Below are 15,893 nucleotides of genomic sequence, written 5' to 3' on the forward strand. Positions count from 1 at the left end.
AGGCGATGGACACGGTCTATGATGAGGTCTTGGAGTGAAGCAGACGGGAGCAATTTTTGAAATAGTTTGGTGACATAGTCCTTTAACTCTGATGGTGCCACTGAATCAGGAATTCCTCTAATCTTGAGGTTGTTCCTCCTCGACCTGTCCTCAAGGTCCGCTACTTTTTCACGCAGTGAGGATACTTCTGTTTGTAGCTCAGAATGAGAAGTAAGGAGGTCGTTATGAGAGGACACTAATTCCTCCATTTTATCTTCCAAATGTTCGGTCCGATCGGCAATTCCCACAATATCGGTTCTGAGTGTTTGGATTGAAGACTCAAGACCAGATAGAATGTCTGAGCGGAATGCAGTGAACATTTTGAACATAGATTGAGTAGTAAGGGGAGCTTGAGGATCAAGATCCATTCCCAGATCTGCGGGTGTAATCGAAGTAGAGGGTTTAGTAGGAGTGACGAGAGTTAGTGGGGTCGCTGACGACGGGTTGGAGGTTTTCCGTCTCGTATTAGCGGCTTTAGGAAATTGTACAGGAGCAGGTGCACGTGGGGTTTTACCTCCTTTCTTCGCTGGCATGGCGGACTGAGCAAACTAATATGTGCAGAGGAGGAAACCGTAGTACAGAGGCCGAGAGATACAGGTATAATGGTTAATAAGTGCGTGTTACTGCAGGTGAGTTTAATTGATCAATCCTTTCAGAGTGGCGGAAGAATCTGGTCAGTGAGACCCATTCAAATGGTATTAAAGGGACATTACATCAAGTGTTGTGGTGTAGGTTGCAGTATGTAGACTTCCCAGTCCGTGGAGGCTACAAGGATTCCAAGAGAAACATCGGAGAAGGACCAGCCGTATCTCCTAGCTTCGTGGCGGTAGAGTATTATATGGGACGATCTCTGTGCCTCCTAAACTGCTGCAGCACACGGAGCAGGGAGTATGTGGAGCGGGCCAGCAATTGGGTGTGGTATGGGCCCAGGAAGGCAATTAAGCTGCAGGGTATGTGAGGTAGGTCAATCCCTCACCACTGTGTGTGTAGATTTTGATGCTTTGCCAGGGAGATGGGGCAGACACAGTGAGCTGAAGATGGTCTCTGGGGAGCTGCAGGGCTGCAGTGTCTCTCTGTCTGCCGCAGTGACTCCCTGTCTGCCTCCCCGTATCGCACCGGCAGACAGGTGGATGGCAAGATGAGCCTCTGTGAGGTCTAGGTGTGGCAAGCAGGGCACAGGCAGGGAAGGGCAGTGGGGGATCAGCAGCACACAAACTTAGTATTATTATTTTTTTTTGTTCAGCCCCAACCAAGATGGCCGCCGCATCAGTGGAAGGAGTGAGGCACAGGGAGATCGTGCTCTCTCAGGGGCCTGCAGCTCTCAGGGACCGGGCAGAGATGTCCAGGCAAGGTGGGGGAAGTGCCTCTTACCTCCCAGCTCAGCTCCAGGCCATCCGGACGCTTCCAGGGTCCGTAGCGTGCCGCGATCGCGTCATGGAGCTCGGTCGCCGGATGTATTGCAAAATTTAGGCCACGGCTTCACCCCAGGCCTAGGCCGCAACCTGCAGGGAGGGATTTCTCCCACCCCCGGCTCCGCGGCGATAGCGTCCCCAGTCCGGAGGGCCTCTACGGGGTAGGCAGATGTAGGATAGGGCAGCAGGGGCTCCGTTGGAGAGCTACAATTTTAGTATAGAAGGGGGAAAAAAACGGAGCTCCGGGATAGTGCGACTTGTCGCCTTCACAGCTAGGCCACGCCCCCCCATTGTGGGATCCTTCTTAATGGCGTAATAGGAATGGACAGCCATCATTTTTTCATCATCTATTTTTTCTCGCCAGCAATTGAGTATGATTTTTTTAATCTAGTGCACTAGCAAATCCCCATATATCTCTAATAAATATTTCCATTTTTGTCTGTGTGTTTTTTATTTACCTAATAATATGTTTTTGATTAATCCATTTATTTGAATGGTCAATAAATAGTAAATAAATAGTTTTATCTGTAAACTCAATCCAATTGGTACATAGCATTTTTTTCTAAATTTCACCCAGCGCTGCTATACTTACCTTCTTGTTCCACGTCAAGCATCTGTCTCGCTGAAAATGTGCATTTAATTTGCATGAATAAAACAAGTGAAGGGGACAAAACTACTTTGCTAAATTACACTGATCTAGCTGCACTGGGCATCTCACACTGTTGGGGCCGATTCAGACACGATCGCTCATGTCTGAATTCGGCCCTGTCCCCAATAGTAGGGGTCTGTGCATATACAAGAAAGGAAAAAATGTAGGGACCAGTTCTCACAAGGAGAGACTGGGCCAGGGGCGCTTACCAGGGGTGGTTTTAACCTAGCTGCTGCTTAGAACAGGATTGTCAGTCCTGTATAATGTACCGAAAAGAAAGAAGAATGTAGCAGCGCTTAAAAAATAAAATAAAATGAGGATTGGTTGAACTATCACAATAATTTTATTAATAAGTTAATACACTACTAAAATGGTTTTTTTGCGGCCAGCAAACATGAATAAAAACAATGATAATAAATCACAGCTGTATATAATTGTGTGGTTCTTCACCAACCAGAGAATTGGAGTGTCCTGGAGAGACCTGTATTATGGGCCAATAACGGTGTTTAAAAGTTCCCCAAATGGTCATCCAGAGGGAGAATCACCTGTTGCAGGTCTTGTGCTTGGAGTGGCCCAGAATGGCACAAATAACCAACTCCTGCTGCAAGGTTTCTTGTAGATGGTAAAGAAGTATCTCGACCTTCAATGGATGGACCAACCATTTATATCCGATTTGGAAAGGGGAAATTCGTGGTCCAGATGGAGAAGTCAGGACTGCAATCCAGAGACACTTGGTGGGGAGGCTGCAATACTCTCCTTACGCATTTCACTACGTCAGGTAGCTTTATCAAAGTCAATGCATATACATAGTCACACATGTGCATGTGCAAAACTCTGGAGCGAACACCTTCTGCGAGTTTCACACTTACTAGGGCATTCGCTCAATGATGGGCGGAAAGGGGGCAGGTAGGGCGGGGGTCGCAGGGGCCCGCCCAGCATTCCATGGGCATGCCCACAAAAACTCTGTATGGCCTGTCGCGATGCAGGTGTTCCCATACCTGCTCAGGGCAGGTGGCTGATATCACATGCGTGGAGTCACTGTGCTTACAGATGCACATAAACAGATGGAAATAGAGTAAAGCGCACCAAACAGTATAAAACATTCAAGGAATATTTTTTTGCGATTGACCCGACCGACCCGATTTTTTTACATTGGAACCAATGTTAAATGGTCCCTGAGACCCGATTTTACATTGGCCCCAATGTTAAATGCCCCCCAGACCCCTCTTTTCATTGTATGCCCCCCCATTGTTAACGCCACGATCAATGTGAACCTGAAGCGTGGCAAGAGTAGCGAGCCCGCGAAGGGTGGCGGTACGTGTCTTCTGACCTTTTCATACCCCCACTATCCACTTCGGCGTGGAGTCGATTTTATATAGTGTGTCGAGCGCAGCGAGCAACCGAGTTCGAAGCGTGGCGAGCGCAGCGAGTCCCGTGAGGGGACACGCATTACTTCAGATGTATTACGTGTCCCCTCACGGGGCTCGCTGCGCTCACCACGCTTCGGGCTCCGTTGCTCGCTGTGCTCGCCACACTTTTTAAAATCAACTCCACGCCGACCTGGATAGTGGGGGTATGAAAAGGTCGGAGGACGCGTACCGCCGCCCAGCACAGGCTCGCTGCATTCGCCACACTTCGGGTTGGCGTTCATCGTGGGGTGGCATTAACAATGGGGGGGCATTTGAAATCGAAATTACCCATCAGAATGGGTATACAATCAAAAATTGGGTATGGGGGGCCATTTAACATTGGTTCCTATGTAAAATCAGGTCCATTGCATTGGTCACATTGTATGCCATTATAATGGCATACAATGGACCCGATTTTACATAGGAATTTAACATTACATACAATGCTTACAATGTAAAATTGGGTCAGTCGTGTCGGTCGCATCGCATGCCATTATAATGGCATGCGATGGACCCGATTTTACAGTTTCGGGAAACCTAAAAAAAAAGCCAGAAAATCGGGTCCGTCGGGTCCCATCGCATACCTTAAGTTAAGGTATGCGATGGGACCCGATGGCGCCGTGCTAGGAAACAAGCACCATTTTTTTACCTTCTAGAGCTCAAAATGTCACTACAGCAGTTCAAAGGATTTCATTTTATATATACATGAATAATAAATACACAGATCGGGCAAACTTAAAATGCATTTATTAACTTTTTTACAATGACAATTAATAATGACAGCCAATTCTTATGGACATAACACTTTACAGCCAATATACAGCACAGGGCACAGCAGTATACAGCTGTGTGCCTGAGAGGGAAATGGCTCCATAGCGCACTATATAGATTCCAAGTTCTGTAAGAATCCGCCTTGGGACTATGACTTTTGGCCTCGATCTGAAATCCGAGCTTGGTGGATTTAACGGATTCTGCGCTGCTCAGTTCTAGTAACAACTTACATTTAAAAAGCTAGGTAGCCGCAGCACATGTATAAGTCAAAACTTGAATGGCATAATTATGTATCTTTACTTAAAGAAATACAACATAATTTCTCCCTGCTAGTATGGTTAAATTATACAGGGCAATCATCAGGGAATCATAAGGGAAAATTTAGAGGTGGTAGAGTTACATAGTTACATAGTAGGTAAGGCTGAAAAAAGACTTGCGTCCATCTAGTTCAACCTGGTATAGATATCCATTGCTGATTTGGTAGGTTCTGGTATTTTACAGACAAATTATATTTCTTATTTGTACCCATGGATGTTTTTCTCCAGTAAATGTTTGTCCAACTTTGCCTTGAACGCATTTAATGAGCCAGCCGTTACCACCTCTCTGGGAAGAGAGTTCCAGAGTTTGACTGTTCTGACCGTAAAGAAATTCTTTCTACTAGCTGAATGAAATCTTTTTTCTTCTAATCTATACTCATGCCCTCGCGTCCTAGATTCCTTTCTAGTAGAAAAGAGGGTGCGTGACAGTTCCTTATATTGGCCCTTGATATACTTGTACATGTTGAACATGTCCCCCCTTAAACGTCTCTTTTCTAATGTAAATAGTCCCAAATTGCTTAATCTCTCCCCGTAGCTTAAATTCTCCATTCCCCTAATAAGCTTTGTTGCTCGCCTTTGGACTTTTTCTAATTCTATGATGTCCTTTATATAGTGTGGGGCCCAGAACTGTACTCCGTACTCTAGGTGAGGTCTCACCAATGCTTTATATAGTGGCATAATTACCCTTGAGTCCCTAGTTTCCATTCCCCTCTTAATACATGCCAGCATTTTGTTGGCCTTTTTTGTAGCTGCATTACAATGGGCACTACATCCTAGTTTGCTGTCTATTTGGACTCCTAGATCCTTTTCAAGTATGGAATTACCCAGTTCCTCTCCGCTAAGGTTGTAACTTGCACACTGGTTGTGTCTCCCAAGGTGCATAACCTTACATTTATCTACATTGAACCTCATCTTCCATTTTTTTGCCCACTCATCTAGAATTGCAAGATCATTTTGAAGCATGGTGACATCTTCTGATGATTTGATGACTTTGCTAAGTTTTGTATCGTCCGCAAAGATGGATACATTGCTGAGTAACCCTATCCCAATATCGTTAATAAAAATGTTAAACAAAATGGGCCCCAAAACCGAACCCTGGGGCACTCCACTTAGTACCGGTATCATATCTGATACGGCACCATTCACAACCACTCTTTGTTCTCTATTACATAGCCAATTCCCTACCCATCTGCAGATATTTTCACCCAATCCTAGGTTCTCCATTTTATTAATCAATCTCTTGTGTGGGACAGTATCAAATGCTTTAGCGAAATCTAGGAAAATCACATCTACAGCATTTCCATTATCGAGGTTTTTGCTAACCTCTTCATAGAACCCTAGTAGATTAGTTTGGCATGAACGATTTTTCACGAACCCATGTTGGTTAGCACTGAGTAGACTGTGATGATCTAAATATTTCTGGATACCATCCCTTAAAAATCCTTCAAATAGTTTACCCACAATTGATGTTAAACTAACGGGTCTGTAATTAGCGGGATCTTCCTTTTTTCCTTTTTTTGAATATTGGCACTACCTCTGCTATTCTCCAATCTTTTGGTACTATACCTGACGATAGTGACTTGCTAAAGATATAATGTAGGGGGGTAGCTAGTTCATCCCTTAATTCCATTAATACCCTCGGATGAATCCCATCTGGCCCTGGTGATTTATTTGTTTTGAGTTTGCTTAGCCTCAGTATTATTTCCTTCGGTGTGAAATCCACAATGAGATCTGGCTTATTTGTCCCGTTTGTGGTAAATGTTCGTTCCACAGTCTGCTCTCCCTTAGTAAATACTGATGAGAAGAACTCATTTAACAGTTTTGCTTTTCCCTTGTCCTCAGTAACACTTTTTCCACTAGTATCAGTTAGTGGGCCTATGTTTTCGTTAATTAAACATTTACTATTTATGTATTTAAAAAACTTCTTTGGGTTGGTTTTGCTTTCAGTGGCTATGCACTCTTCATATAATATTTTAGCTGCTTTGATTACCCATTTACAAGTTTTGTTTGATTCTTTGTATTTTGCGAACGCCTCCTCATTCAAGTTATTTTTATAGAATTTAAAGGCTCTGGTTTTATTGTTGATAGCTGACCTTACTTCTTTGTCCAACCATGGTGGCTTTTTTTTGTTGAATTTACCTTTAGTTAGTTTAGGAATGTATTCAATAGTTAGTGAATCAAGCACCTTTTTTAGAGTATCCCACATTTCCTCTGCATTTTTTCCCTCCATAACCGTTTTCCACCCAATTCCTGTTAGGGCTTCCCTGAATAATTCAAAGTTCGCTTTTCTGAAGTTTAGTATTTTTAAAGATCCTTTTTGATGTAATTTACTGAAGTTGATTTCCAGTGAAACCATATTGTGATCACTGATCCCTAATTGTTCAATTACTTTTGTGTTTGAAACTAAGTCTGTGTTATTTGTTAAAACTAAGTCCAAGAGTGCCTCATCATGAGTTGGAGTTTCCACCGTTTGTGTAATAAACTGGTCTTTAAGTAAGCTTAAGAACCCATTGCTTCTTGCTGATTTACCTGTTTCGTTTTCCCAATCAATGTCGGGTAAATTAAAATCCCCCATAATTAATACCTGACCCTGATTTGATGCTTGTTTGATTTGGTTTAAAAGAAGAGACTCTTCCCTTTCGTTTATATTTGGTGGTCTATAGCATACCCCAATTATAAATTTGTTTTTTGTTTTTTTATTATTGTCGGTTATCTCTGCCCACACTGTCTCCGAGTTGTCGTCTTCCAGGTCTGTGCTCATATTTTTCTCACATGATGTTAAGTTATTATTTACATATAGGCACACACCCCCGCCTCTTCTATTTTCCCTGTCTTTCCTGTAGAGTGTATATCCCTCCATGTTTAATGCCCAGTCATGTGACTCATTACACCATGTTTCGGTAATACCAATGATGTCGTAGTCGTCCCTACTGATCACCGTTTCTAGCTCCCCGATTTTACTCACTAAGCTTCTTGCATTAGCCAGTAAGCATTTTAATTTATGTTTATTTTTAGATATGGCTCTAATATTGTGATTAGTTTCACCCCAGGACCCATTTGAATTCTTTACTAGCTTCCTCTTTCCCCTCTCCCCTTCAATAGACTCTCTACAGGCCTCCCCACCATGCACACTGCCTGCCCTCTTTATAGTTCTGGGAATTCTTCCTCTGTCCTTCCCTCCTTCCCGTATACTAAGATCATCTGTACCTAAGAACTGTAGTGGGGTAACGTGACTGTTACAACATAACATTTTATTACATGACATTCCTGATGCACCCTGAGAGTTACCCCCGATTATACCCTTGTTATGTCCCAGGACTTTGTCTATGTCTCCGTCCCCCCCATCATCTCCTTCCCCCATATGATTCCTGATCCCAGTCCGGCTTCTCTCCCTGATGGTCCCATAATGTCTTGCTGCCCCCCCCCCCCCCCCCCGTCGCCTAGTTTAAAATCTCCTCCAACCCTCTAACCATCCTTCCCCCCAGGGTGTATTCAATGTTGGGTCAAGACTGTTGGGCTGACCCAACAGCCGTGTCCCTGTCCCATTCTCGGTCTGCTTGAGAATTTGCAGATGGGAATCAATGTCTCGCCTGCCGCATGACGAGAAGAGGGCGTGGCTGCGAGAAGCGGACAGGAATCGGTGATCTGTGGCCAGGAGCTTGTCAATTCCCGGCCGTTCTCGGCAGAATGAGCCTGACTGCTTGTGAAGTCGGGCTTATGCTGCCAAGATCCCCTGTTTAATACTGTTGAGGAAGATAGCATTGAATAAGGCCCCACAGCCCTCTCCCTCATCAGGAGATGGCTGCGGGAGATTGAATATCCCCCTAAAGCTGGGTCTGCATGAATGAATGATATCCTCTGCCCACTATAGCTTTAATGATAATAACCCTGATCGTTTGATCATGCCATCCAGTCTGATGATATCATCAGTGACTGCATGTTCAGCGGGGTCCCGGTGATGGCACTAAACAATATCATTAACATTAATATTTTTTAATGACAATTAACAGTCCAGTTTCTATGGACCATAAAGCTACATACACACTATTAGGGAAATGTACTAAGATTAAATTGGTAGGAATGTACCCATTTGCACCCAGTGTGTGCACCCCTGTATATGCATAACAAATTATGTTACACTGTTTGGCTAGGCAACACTGTATATGTACATTTTTTATGCTAATATAATCCCAATTACATACAGAATATAGGCACGCTATATATCATTTTAGCAAAAACTGCTTATGCTTCTATTTGCTGGGAATCGCCGATCCTGCTAATTTTCCAAACCATGTTAAGCAATTTGAAGGCTTGCACAGGGTGGGCTTTCACTGGCAGGGCGGCGCAAAACTAATCGCAGGGGCAGACTAGATGGGTCAAGTGGATCTTATCTGCTGTCAAATTCTATGTTTCTATACATTTAAAGCTCTTTCCAGTCTGGATGGTATTGAATTTATAAAAATGTCTTTAATGTTTTGGCCTATTAAGACATAGAGGACGGGATTGATGCAGCTGTTGAAGTAAATCAGCCACAAAGAAATGTTAAGTATTGTGGCATCTGTAAAATAATGATCTGTCGCCACTAAAGGAAAAATGTTAAATGGCAATGTACAGATGAAGAAACACAGTATGACGGCAGTGATGATCTTATAGGGATGCTGTTTCCTCCTCTGTGTCTTAACTGTTCTAAGATTAAAACAGATTAGAAATAACACATTAGAATGACAGAAAAGGGGACAATAAACAAGGTTACAAATTTCAAGATGCTCCTTTCATCATGATAATAAAATGTTCCATAGTGACTAATTATATGAGGGGAATTCAGGATGATGCTCACCATCCAAACTATTGCTGAAATTTTGCAAACAAATTTGCGTGTTCTGTATGTTTTGGACCAAAATGGCCACACTATGGAGACACAACGATCAATGCTCATGGCGGTTAAAAAACAGATACTAGCGGACATGTTTATATACCATAAAGCAACGATGACAAAAGTACGAACATTGGGATAATCTAAAAAGTTCATTGGGATAGAGGCGCAAATTATAAAGTCAGCTATGGCCAGGTTAAGGAACCACACGGCACTGACTGTCTTTAGCCGGAATCCAGCGATCCAGATAACCAAACTGTTCCCTACAATTCCCAAAACACAAATGATACCGCAGAGAAGGATTGCCAACACTGGAAATATTTGGAAATAACTGTAGTCATTATGCGGTACAGTCCCATTAGAGAACGTCTGATAGTCAGAGAGATTATAATGCACAGCAGATGGTGTCCTGAAAGCAGATTAGAGCATAAACAGGGATATAAATATTTAAATGAAATGCTTACGAATCACAGTACATATGTGCGACGCCAAACAGAGACAAAAATTAGCAATTTTTTTAAAATGGAAGCCAGACGTTGTTTGACTGACAGGAACCTGGCGTTTGGGGGTGGTAACTGGACATTATCAGGGAGTGTTAAAACACCAGCGTGCCCAGGTGTTATCAGGGATGGCCTGTGACATCAGCTCTGGCCTTGATCATCCTGTATTGCAGACCTGAGGAAGGTGTAGGGTTTTTCTTATGTTTGCGGAGAGGAAAACCAAAAGAAGGTGAACACTTTGTGGGCGCACTCTTTGGAAAATGGAATATGACGTTAGTTTAAAACATAATCTTTATTATAGACTTGCTTAAAATAGGATGGCACAAAGAATAAGTTTAAAATATATAATATTTTATGTTGTGTAGTTATTTCTCGTGATCTATTTTGATATAGATCACTTTATATCACACATTTATTTGTCATATCCTGCAAATTTTCATGGATGGTATAATAACTCTGAGAATTTTTTTAAAGGGGCAATCACTTATGCTGGCCACACATCAGACCAACTTTTCTCCAACCATCCAACTAGTTGGTTGGATGGAATAAAAACCTGGTACTGGATAGGAGAAAATGTAATTTGTAACTAAGGGGTTTATTCTAGTTCATTCTTTCTGACAAAATCCTTCTTAGATGGACAAAACCATGTGCACTGCAGGGGGGCAGATGTAACATGTGCAGAGAGAATTAGATTGGGGTGAGTTATTTTCTTTCTGTGCAGGAAAAATACTGACTGCATGATTTTACACTTCAATATAGATCTCACTTTGAAGAAAAACCCCACCCAAATCTAATTCTCTCTGCACAAGTTACATCTGCCCCACCCGCAGTGCACATGGTTTTGTCCATCTAAGAAGGATTTTGTCAGAAAGAATGGACTAGAATAACCCCCTGTCATTTGTTTCCCAAATCAGAAAATGCACAACAACTGTCAGTCAGACAATGGGCCTTATTCTGGTTAGTGCGTATATTTCCGAATACTTTCGGATGGCGTTTTTTAGACGTCTGCGCATGCGTGGGGAACGCTATGCGCATGTGCCACGCATGGTCTCCGTACTTGTACTCACTGATACCGTACAGAAATGTGCACCGCAAACACTCGGGAAATATGGGCGTATTATGGGCGTCATTCGGAATGACACAGGGGCGTAGTTTCAAAGTGGGCTAAACTGGGCGGAAACATAGGCGGACACGGGGGAGTGCACTTATTTTGGTGGGCGTGCATTCGGACAGCACACCGAATGCACGCGAACAAAAAGGCAAGAAATATGCGGTGTCCATAAGCAAATATTGCTTTGCGGACACCACTCGGTCATGCGCTAGGCAAACGGAACGCCTAATCACTACAACCAATGTCAGGTGAACACAATACAATCACCTACTTTACTCATTACTTGTTAATTACACGCTTCTCACTGCTTCAATTGGAAACATTGCAGCTTAAATGGAAAATTACTAAACACACACATATATGCTGTACTTTTCACACACTTTGACACTGCAAATAATGAACACCACTTCATATTAATAATACTACTACACATATTACTTCTACATGTATCAATTAAACCACACATTTGGGGGAAACCAAAAAACATTTATTAAAGGAACTTATAACATAATTTAGAAATTGCAACAAAATGAAAGGTAGCATAGCAGGAAGACAATTAAATAATAGATAAAAAATCCATGTATTCTACACATACATAGCCACAGCAGAATCATTAGGAACACATCAGATGGCTTCACAACAATAGTATAGCACCAACACTTCAAGCACAGCACACAGTAATGCTACCCGAAACAGGGGAACCAAACATGACATTCGAAGCAAGGGCAAATGTGGGTACCCTCGGCACGGAATTGGACACAGGAAGCTGACACACACAGCTCAATGAAAGATTTGGGAAGACATAAGGGTGGAGATTAATGCGGACACAAGTTCATTTGCGGGCACGTTTGCCCCTGGCAGGCTCTTTGCCACGTGCAGCAGCTCTTCTGCCACGGCCACGGCCATGGTCAGATGGTGACCCAGGTGGAGCACATGCTGGGGAGGGGGTGGATCGTCTTCCCCCTCTGGCAGCAGGGAGTGCTGATGGTGGTAATGCACCATAAACGGATGACATTAGGACCCTATTGCTGGCAACTAGCTCCACCATAAGCTCATTATGGTGGAGGAGGAGGTCATTTTGCCGCAGGGCTTGATCAGACAGCACCTGCAGGCTAGCAGCAATTGACTGCTGGGTGCCAGCCATGGCCTGCTGGGCCTCAGCAATAGCCTGCAGGCTCCCAGCGATAGCACATGCCCCCATGTGGCCAATTCAGCCGCGGACATTGGCTGCTGCTGCTGCACGGGCCTGCTACTGAGGCCAGGTGGCACAGACTCCTCAACCTCCTCAAGATATTCTTGACCAAGCGGTGGGGATGCTGGTGAAAGAGAACATTACAATTACAACACATTCCATGCCAAATTAGAACCAGCTACTTATGGCATGGCAAATAATTACCTTCAAGCAAAGAAGCCATGACTTCCGCTGGGGACTCGCTGTCCATGGTGCTCACCCCCCGGACCTCCTCCACTGCAATGCAGCACTCGGCCATCTCTTCCAGGGGGGTGAGCTTCAGCTTTGATGGTATGGGGCCAGCCCCAGAGGTGTGGCTGTGTTCCCACCGCTGGGTCAATTTCTTCTTGAGGTTCGTTTTGAAGTCGTGCCACCTGCAATCAAAGTTTACATATTAATACATGTCACTCCTCATGTTTGCTGTCGCACCCATTGCAATCTGCAACATAATACAACATGTGCCTCATGACACCAAACTTAGAATATATTAAATTTGAAAACCAACCCTTAGAAGATACACTCACACTCACCCTACAATAACTATCAATTAAATGACATGGCAAACATGTCTGTGCCTCCAAGCAACGTGACCACCCATTGACCAACTTCATCTAATATCTTATGTAAACATTACTGGTCTTGTACTGCTCAAATGTAACACACATGAACTTGCCTCTTCTGGTACTTATGTAGTATCTGGGCTGCCGATTTTGTGATTGTATGCCTTACCTTAAGGCATACAATCAGATGCGATGCGATGCGATGCGATTCAATGCGATTTTGCATAGGATTCAATGTTAAGAAGGTCTTGTTCATTTCCCCACTATTCAAGTGGGCATAGAGTTGATTTTATATAGTGTGGCGAGCGCAGCGAGCCACCGAGCCCGAAGCGTGGCGAGCGAACGCATATTTCTTAAAAAGTATTCTGTGTCCCCTCGCGGGGCTCGCTACGCTCGCCACGCTTCGGGCTCGGTGGCTCGCTACGCTCGCCACAGGTTTATATCCAACTCCATGCCCACTTGGATAGTGGGGAAAGGAAAAGGACCCCTTTTTCCCATTGAATTCTATGTTAAAATGGACTCAGACCATTTTAACATTGAATCCTATGGAAAAATCTTGACCATCGCATCGCATACGATTTGGTCGCATGCGATGCGATGCGATGCGATCAGATCCGATTTCTAAATCGGACGCCCAGATACTACATAAGTACCCCTCTTCTTAACGTGCTCCGTCTCACGAACTTGTGAAGCCACCGCATTAATCTCTGCCGTTATGTCCTCCCAGATCTTCCATCTCCTTGTGTGTGTCAACCGGTCCTGTAGACACTCGATCCAATCCCGTGCGCGGGGCACCAGGATGGCAAGCTCCTGCGTTTCGTATGCCATGTTTCTGGTGGTTGGTTCCTCTGTTGCCCTATTTCGGCCACGGACACGACCACTGGCACTGCCACGGCCACCTGTCGCTGTACTCGAAGTGCTGGCCAGGCTACTCTGTTGGAAAGCCACCTGCTGTGTTCCCAATGATTCTGCTGAGGCTGAAGATGGGCCAGCTGCCGATTGGCCTGATGTCGATGGCCCATCTGGCTTCTCTTCCCCCAATGGCTGGTCTGGGTTGATGGGCACATAGGTGGTGCTGGAGTCCATGCGTGCAAATAGGTCCTGCCACTCCTGCTCTTCCTCAGATAGAGATGCAGACATGTGTGCAACCACATTGCATTTGTCAAACACACCTTTATATACTATTTCTCTAATTGGCGTACATCAGCGACACCCTGCGTTCCGTACGGCCGCGTTCCGTACGGCAGCGTCAACCGTGCGGCGCATAGGCCACGCCCCTAGCTGCGGAAATTTTTTAGAAAAAAAACTGGGAAACTTAGTAAGTCTGATTTAGTAGGTAAATGCAGATTTGTACACCAATGACCAAATAAAACTGAGGTCAGACATGAAATGTATATGTGAATGTACATCTGTACTGAGCACTTGTTTGGTATGTTATACAAATGACAATACCCATTCCATATGTAAATCCACTCCACCACTTATGCACAAGTAATCAGTGCTAGCATCCAAATCACATGTGAAAGCTCTCCAAATTCAGCCTTGATGCTAGCTACTTTTCATTCCACCTCTCTAGTATGGCCCAGTAGAAGGTAAGTGTACACATGGCAGCATGGCCTAATTTTGGCAAAAGGTCTGGCACTATTTGCTATGTTTCAGTTGCATAGCTTTCACTATAAAAAATCAGTTTAGCACCTTGTGGAGTTAGGTGTAAGTGGCTAGTGATGCAGACTATTTCACCTGTTGCTTATACCCATGTTTGGTGATTGTAATAGATTATATATAAGGGTTTACCATCTTATTATACACTGTCTGTTTAGGAGATAGTAAGTAATGGCATGGTCTGCTAAACTATGCACAGGTATAGCAAGTGTGGGTTTGCGATGCAATGGGTTAGCCGTCTGTCCTGGCACATACACGCTGTTACTGACAAAATGAACAATAAAGTTAATACCAAATATCACTCTGATCAACCAATGACAGGACATGATTGTTTGAATTGTGCCATTGCTAAGATGGCGGCCTATGGTAGAGCAGCACCCTTCTCTGCCGCGGAGCTGAGGGCACTGGTCTCCGTTACGGAGACTAGGCTGGGGCGTGCGGGGCCTTTCATTACTAATCGCCAGAAGCGCCAGGCGTATGCGGCTGCCCGCAGGCGCATATTCGCGCGCACCCAGGTGCGCAGGACCATCGCCCAGCTGGAGCGGCGATGGTCTGATCTGAGGCGTCGGGAGCCCGAAAAGCTCCAGCAAATAAGGGCCAGCATTGCACGATGTAAGTGTTTACACATTAAATGGCCAATTGTACATTAATGCTTACATGAGCTTTTTTGTCCCAATAAGGTAACCTGGTTCATCATGAGTTAACCATGACATACTCTATCTGTGTGGTACCTCATGTTAGACATGCTGTAATGTGTGTGTAATATGTCATTTTTTGGGATGCAGGATGAATGAACAATTCATGTGACTTATTTAACACTCTGCATTTTGATTTCCCTTACAGCACGTGACCGTGCAAGACGGGCCCGTGAAGAGGGCCAGGAGGAGGAGGCCCCCCCTGAAGAAGTGGCCGAGGAGGAGGCCACAGAAGTGGCAGAGGCGGAGGCCACAGAAGTGGCAGAGGCGGAGGCCACAGAAGTGGCAGAGGAGGAGGCCACAGAAGTGGCAGAGGAGGAGGTGGCCACTGAGTATATGGCCCACGAGGAGGTGGCCGAGGAGGTTGTGGAAGAGGAGGAGGCATGCAAGGTGGTGGAGGAAGAAGGAATTGGTAGGTAAACATAAGGCATCATTAATAATTGGTGGTAGTACTATTTGTTAGGTACCACTGGTGAATCTAGTGTGTTTTACTCTATTATTAATAAATAAACTAAAGTGGGTTACAACAGACACACTTAGGGGTTAGAGGCCCAAGCTGCAAACGTGGAATCTAGAGCCTCAGTGAGGTGATGCATTTTTGTTTATGGAGGGCCTTTCTATTTGTTTGGTGTAAGGAAGCGGCTTAGTGCAGCAGCTTCACCTA

General features: G+C 44.4%; 1 protein-coding gene across 1 annotated transcript in view; it reads left to right on the top strand.

Annotated features, from left to right (window-relative positions):
• Positions 1-641: 641 nt before the first annotated feature.
• Positions 642-15,893, top strand: part of LOC146041485 (uncharacterized) — a 36,493-nt gene continuing 21,241 nt past the window's right edge. The window contains exons 1-3 of the mRNA XM_083161458.1: positions 642-668; positions 14,449-14,464; positions 15,378-15,641. Of these exons, the coding sequence (XP_083017584.1) occupies positions 642-668; positions 14,449-14,464; positions 15,378-15,641 (307 nt within the window). The remainder of the gene's footprint in view (positions 669-14,448; positions 14,465-15,377; positions 15,642-15,893) is intronic.

This window comes from Crinia signifera, chromosome 19, assembly GCF_055691185.1.
Source record: "Crinia signifera chromosome 19, ASM5569118v1, whole genome shotgun sequence".
In the NCBI taxonomy this organism is placed as follows: Eukaryota; Metazoa; Chordata; class Amphibia; order Anura; family Myobatrachidae; genus Crinia; species Crinia signifera.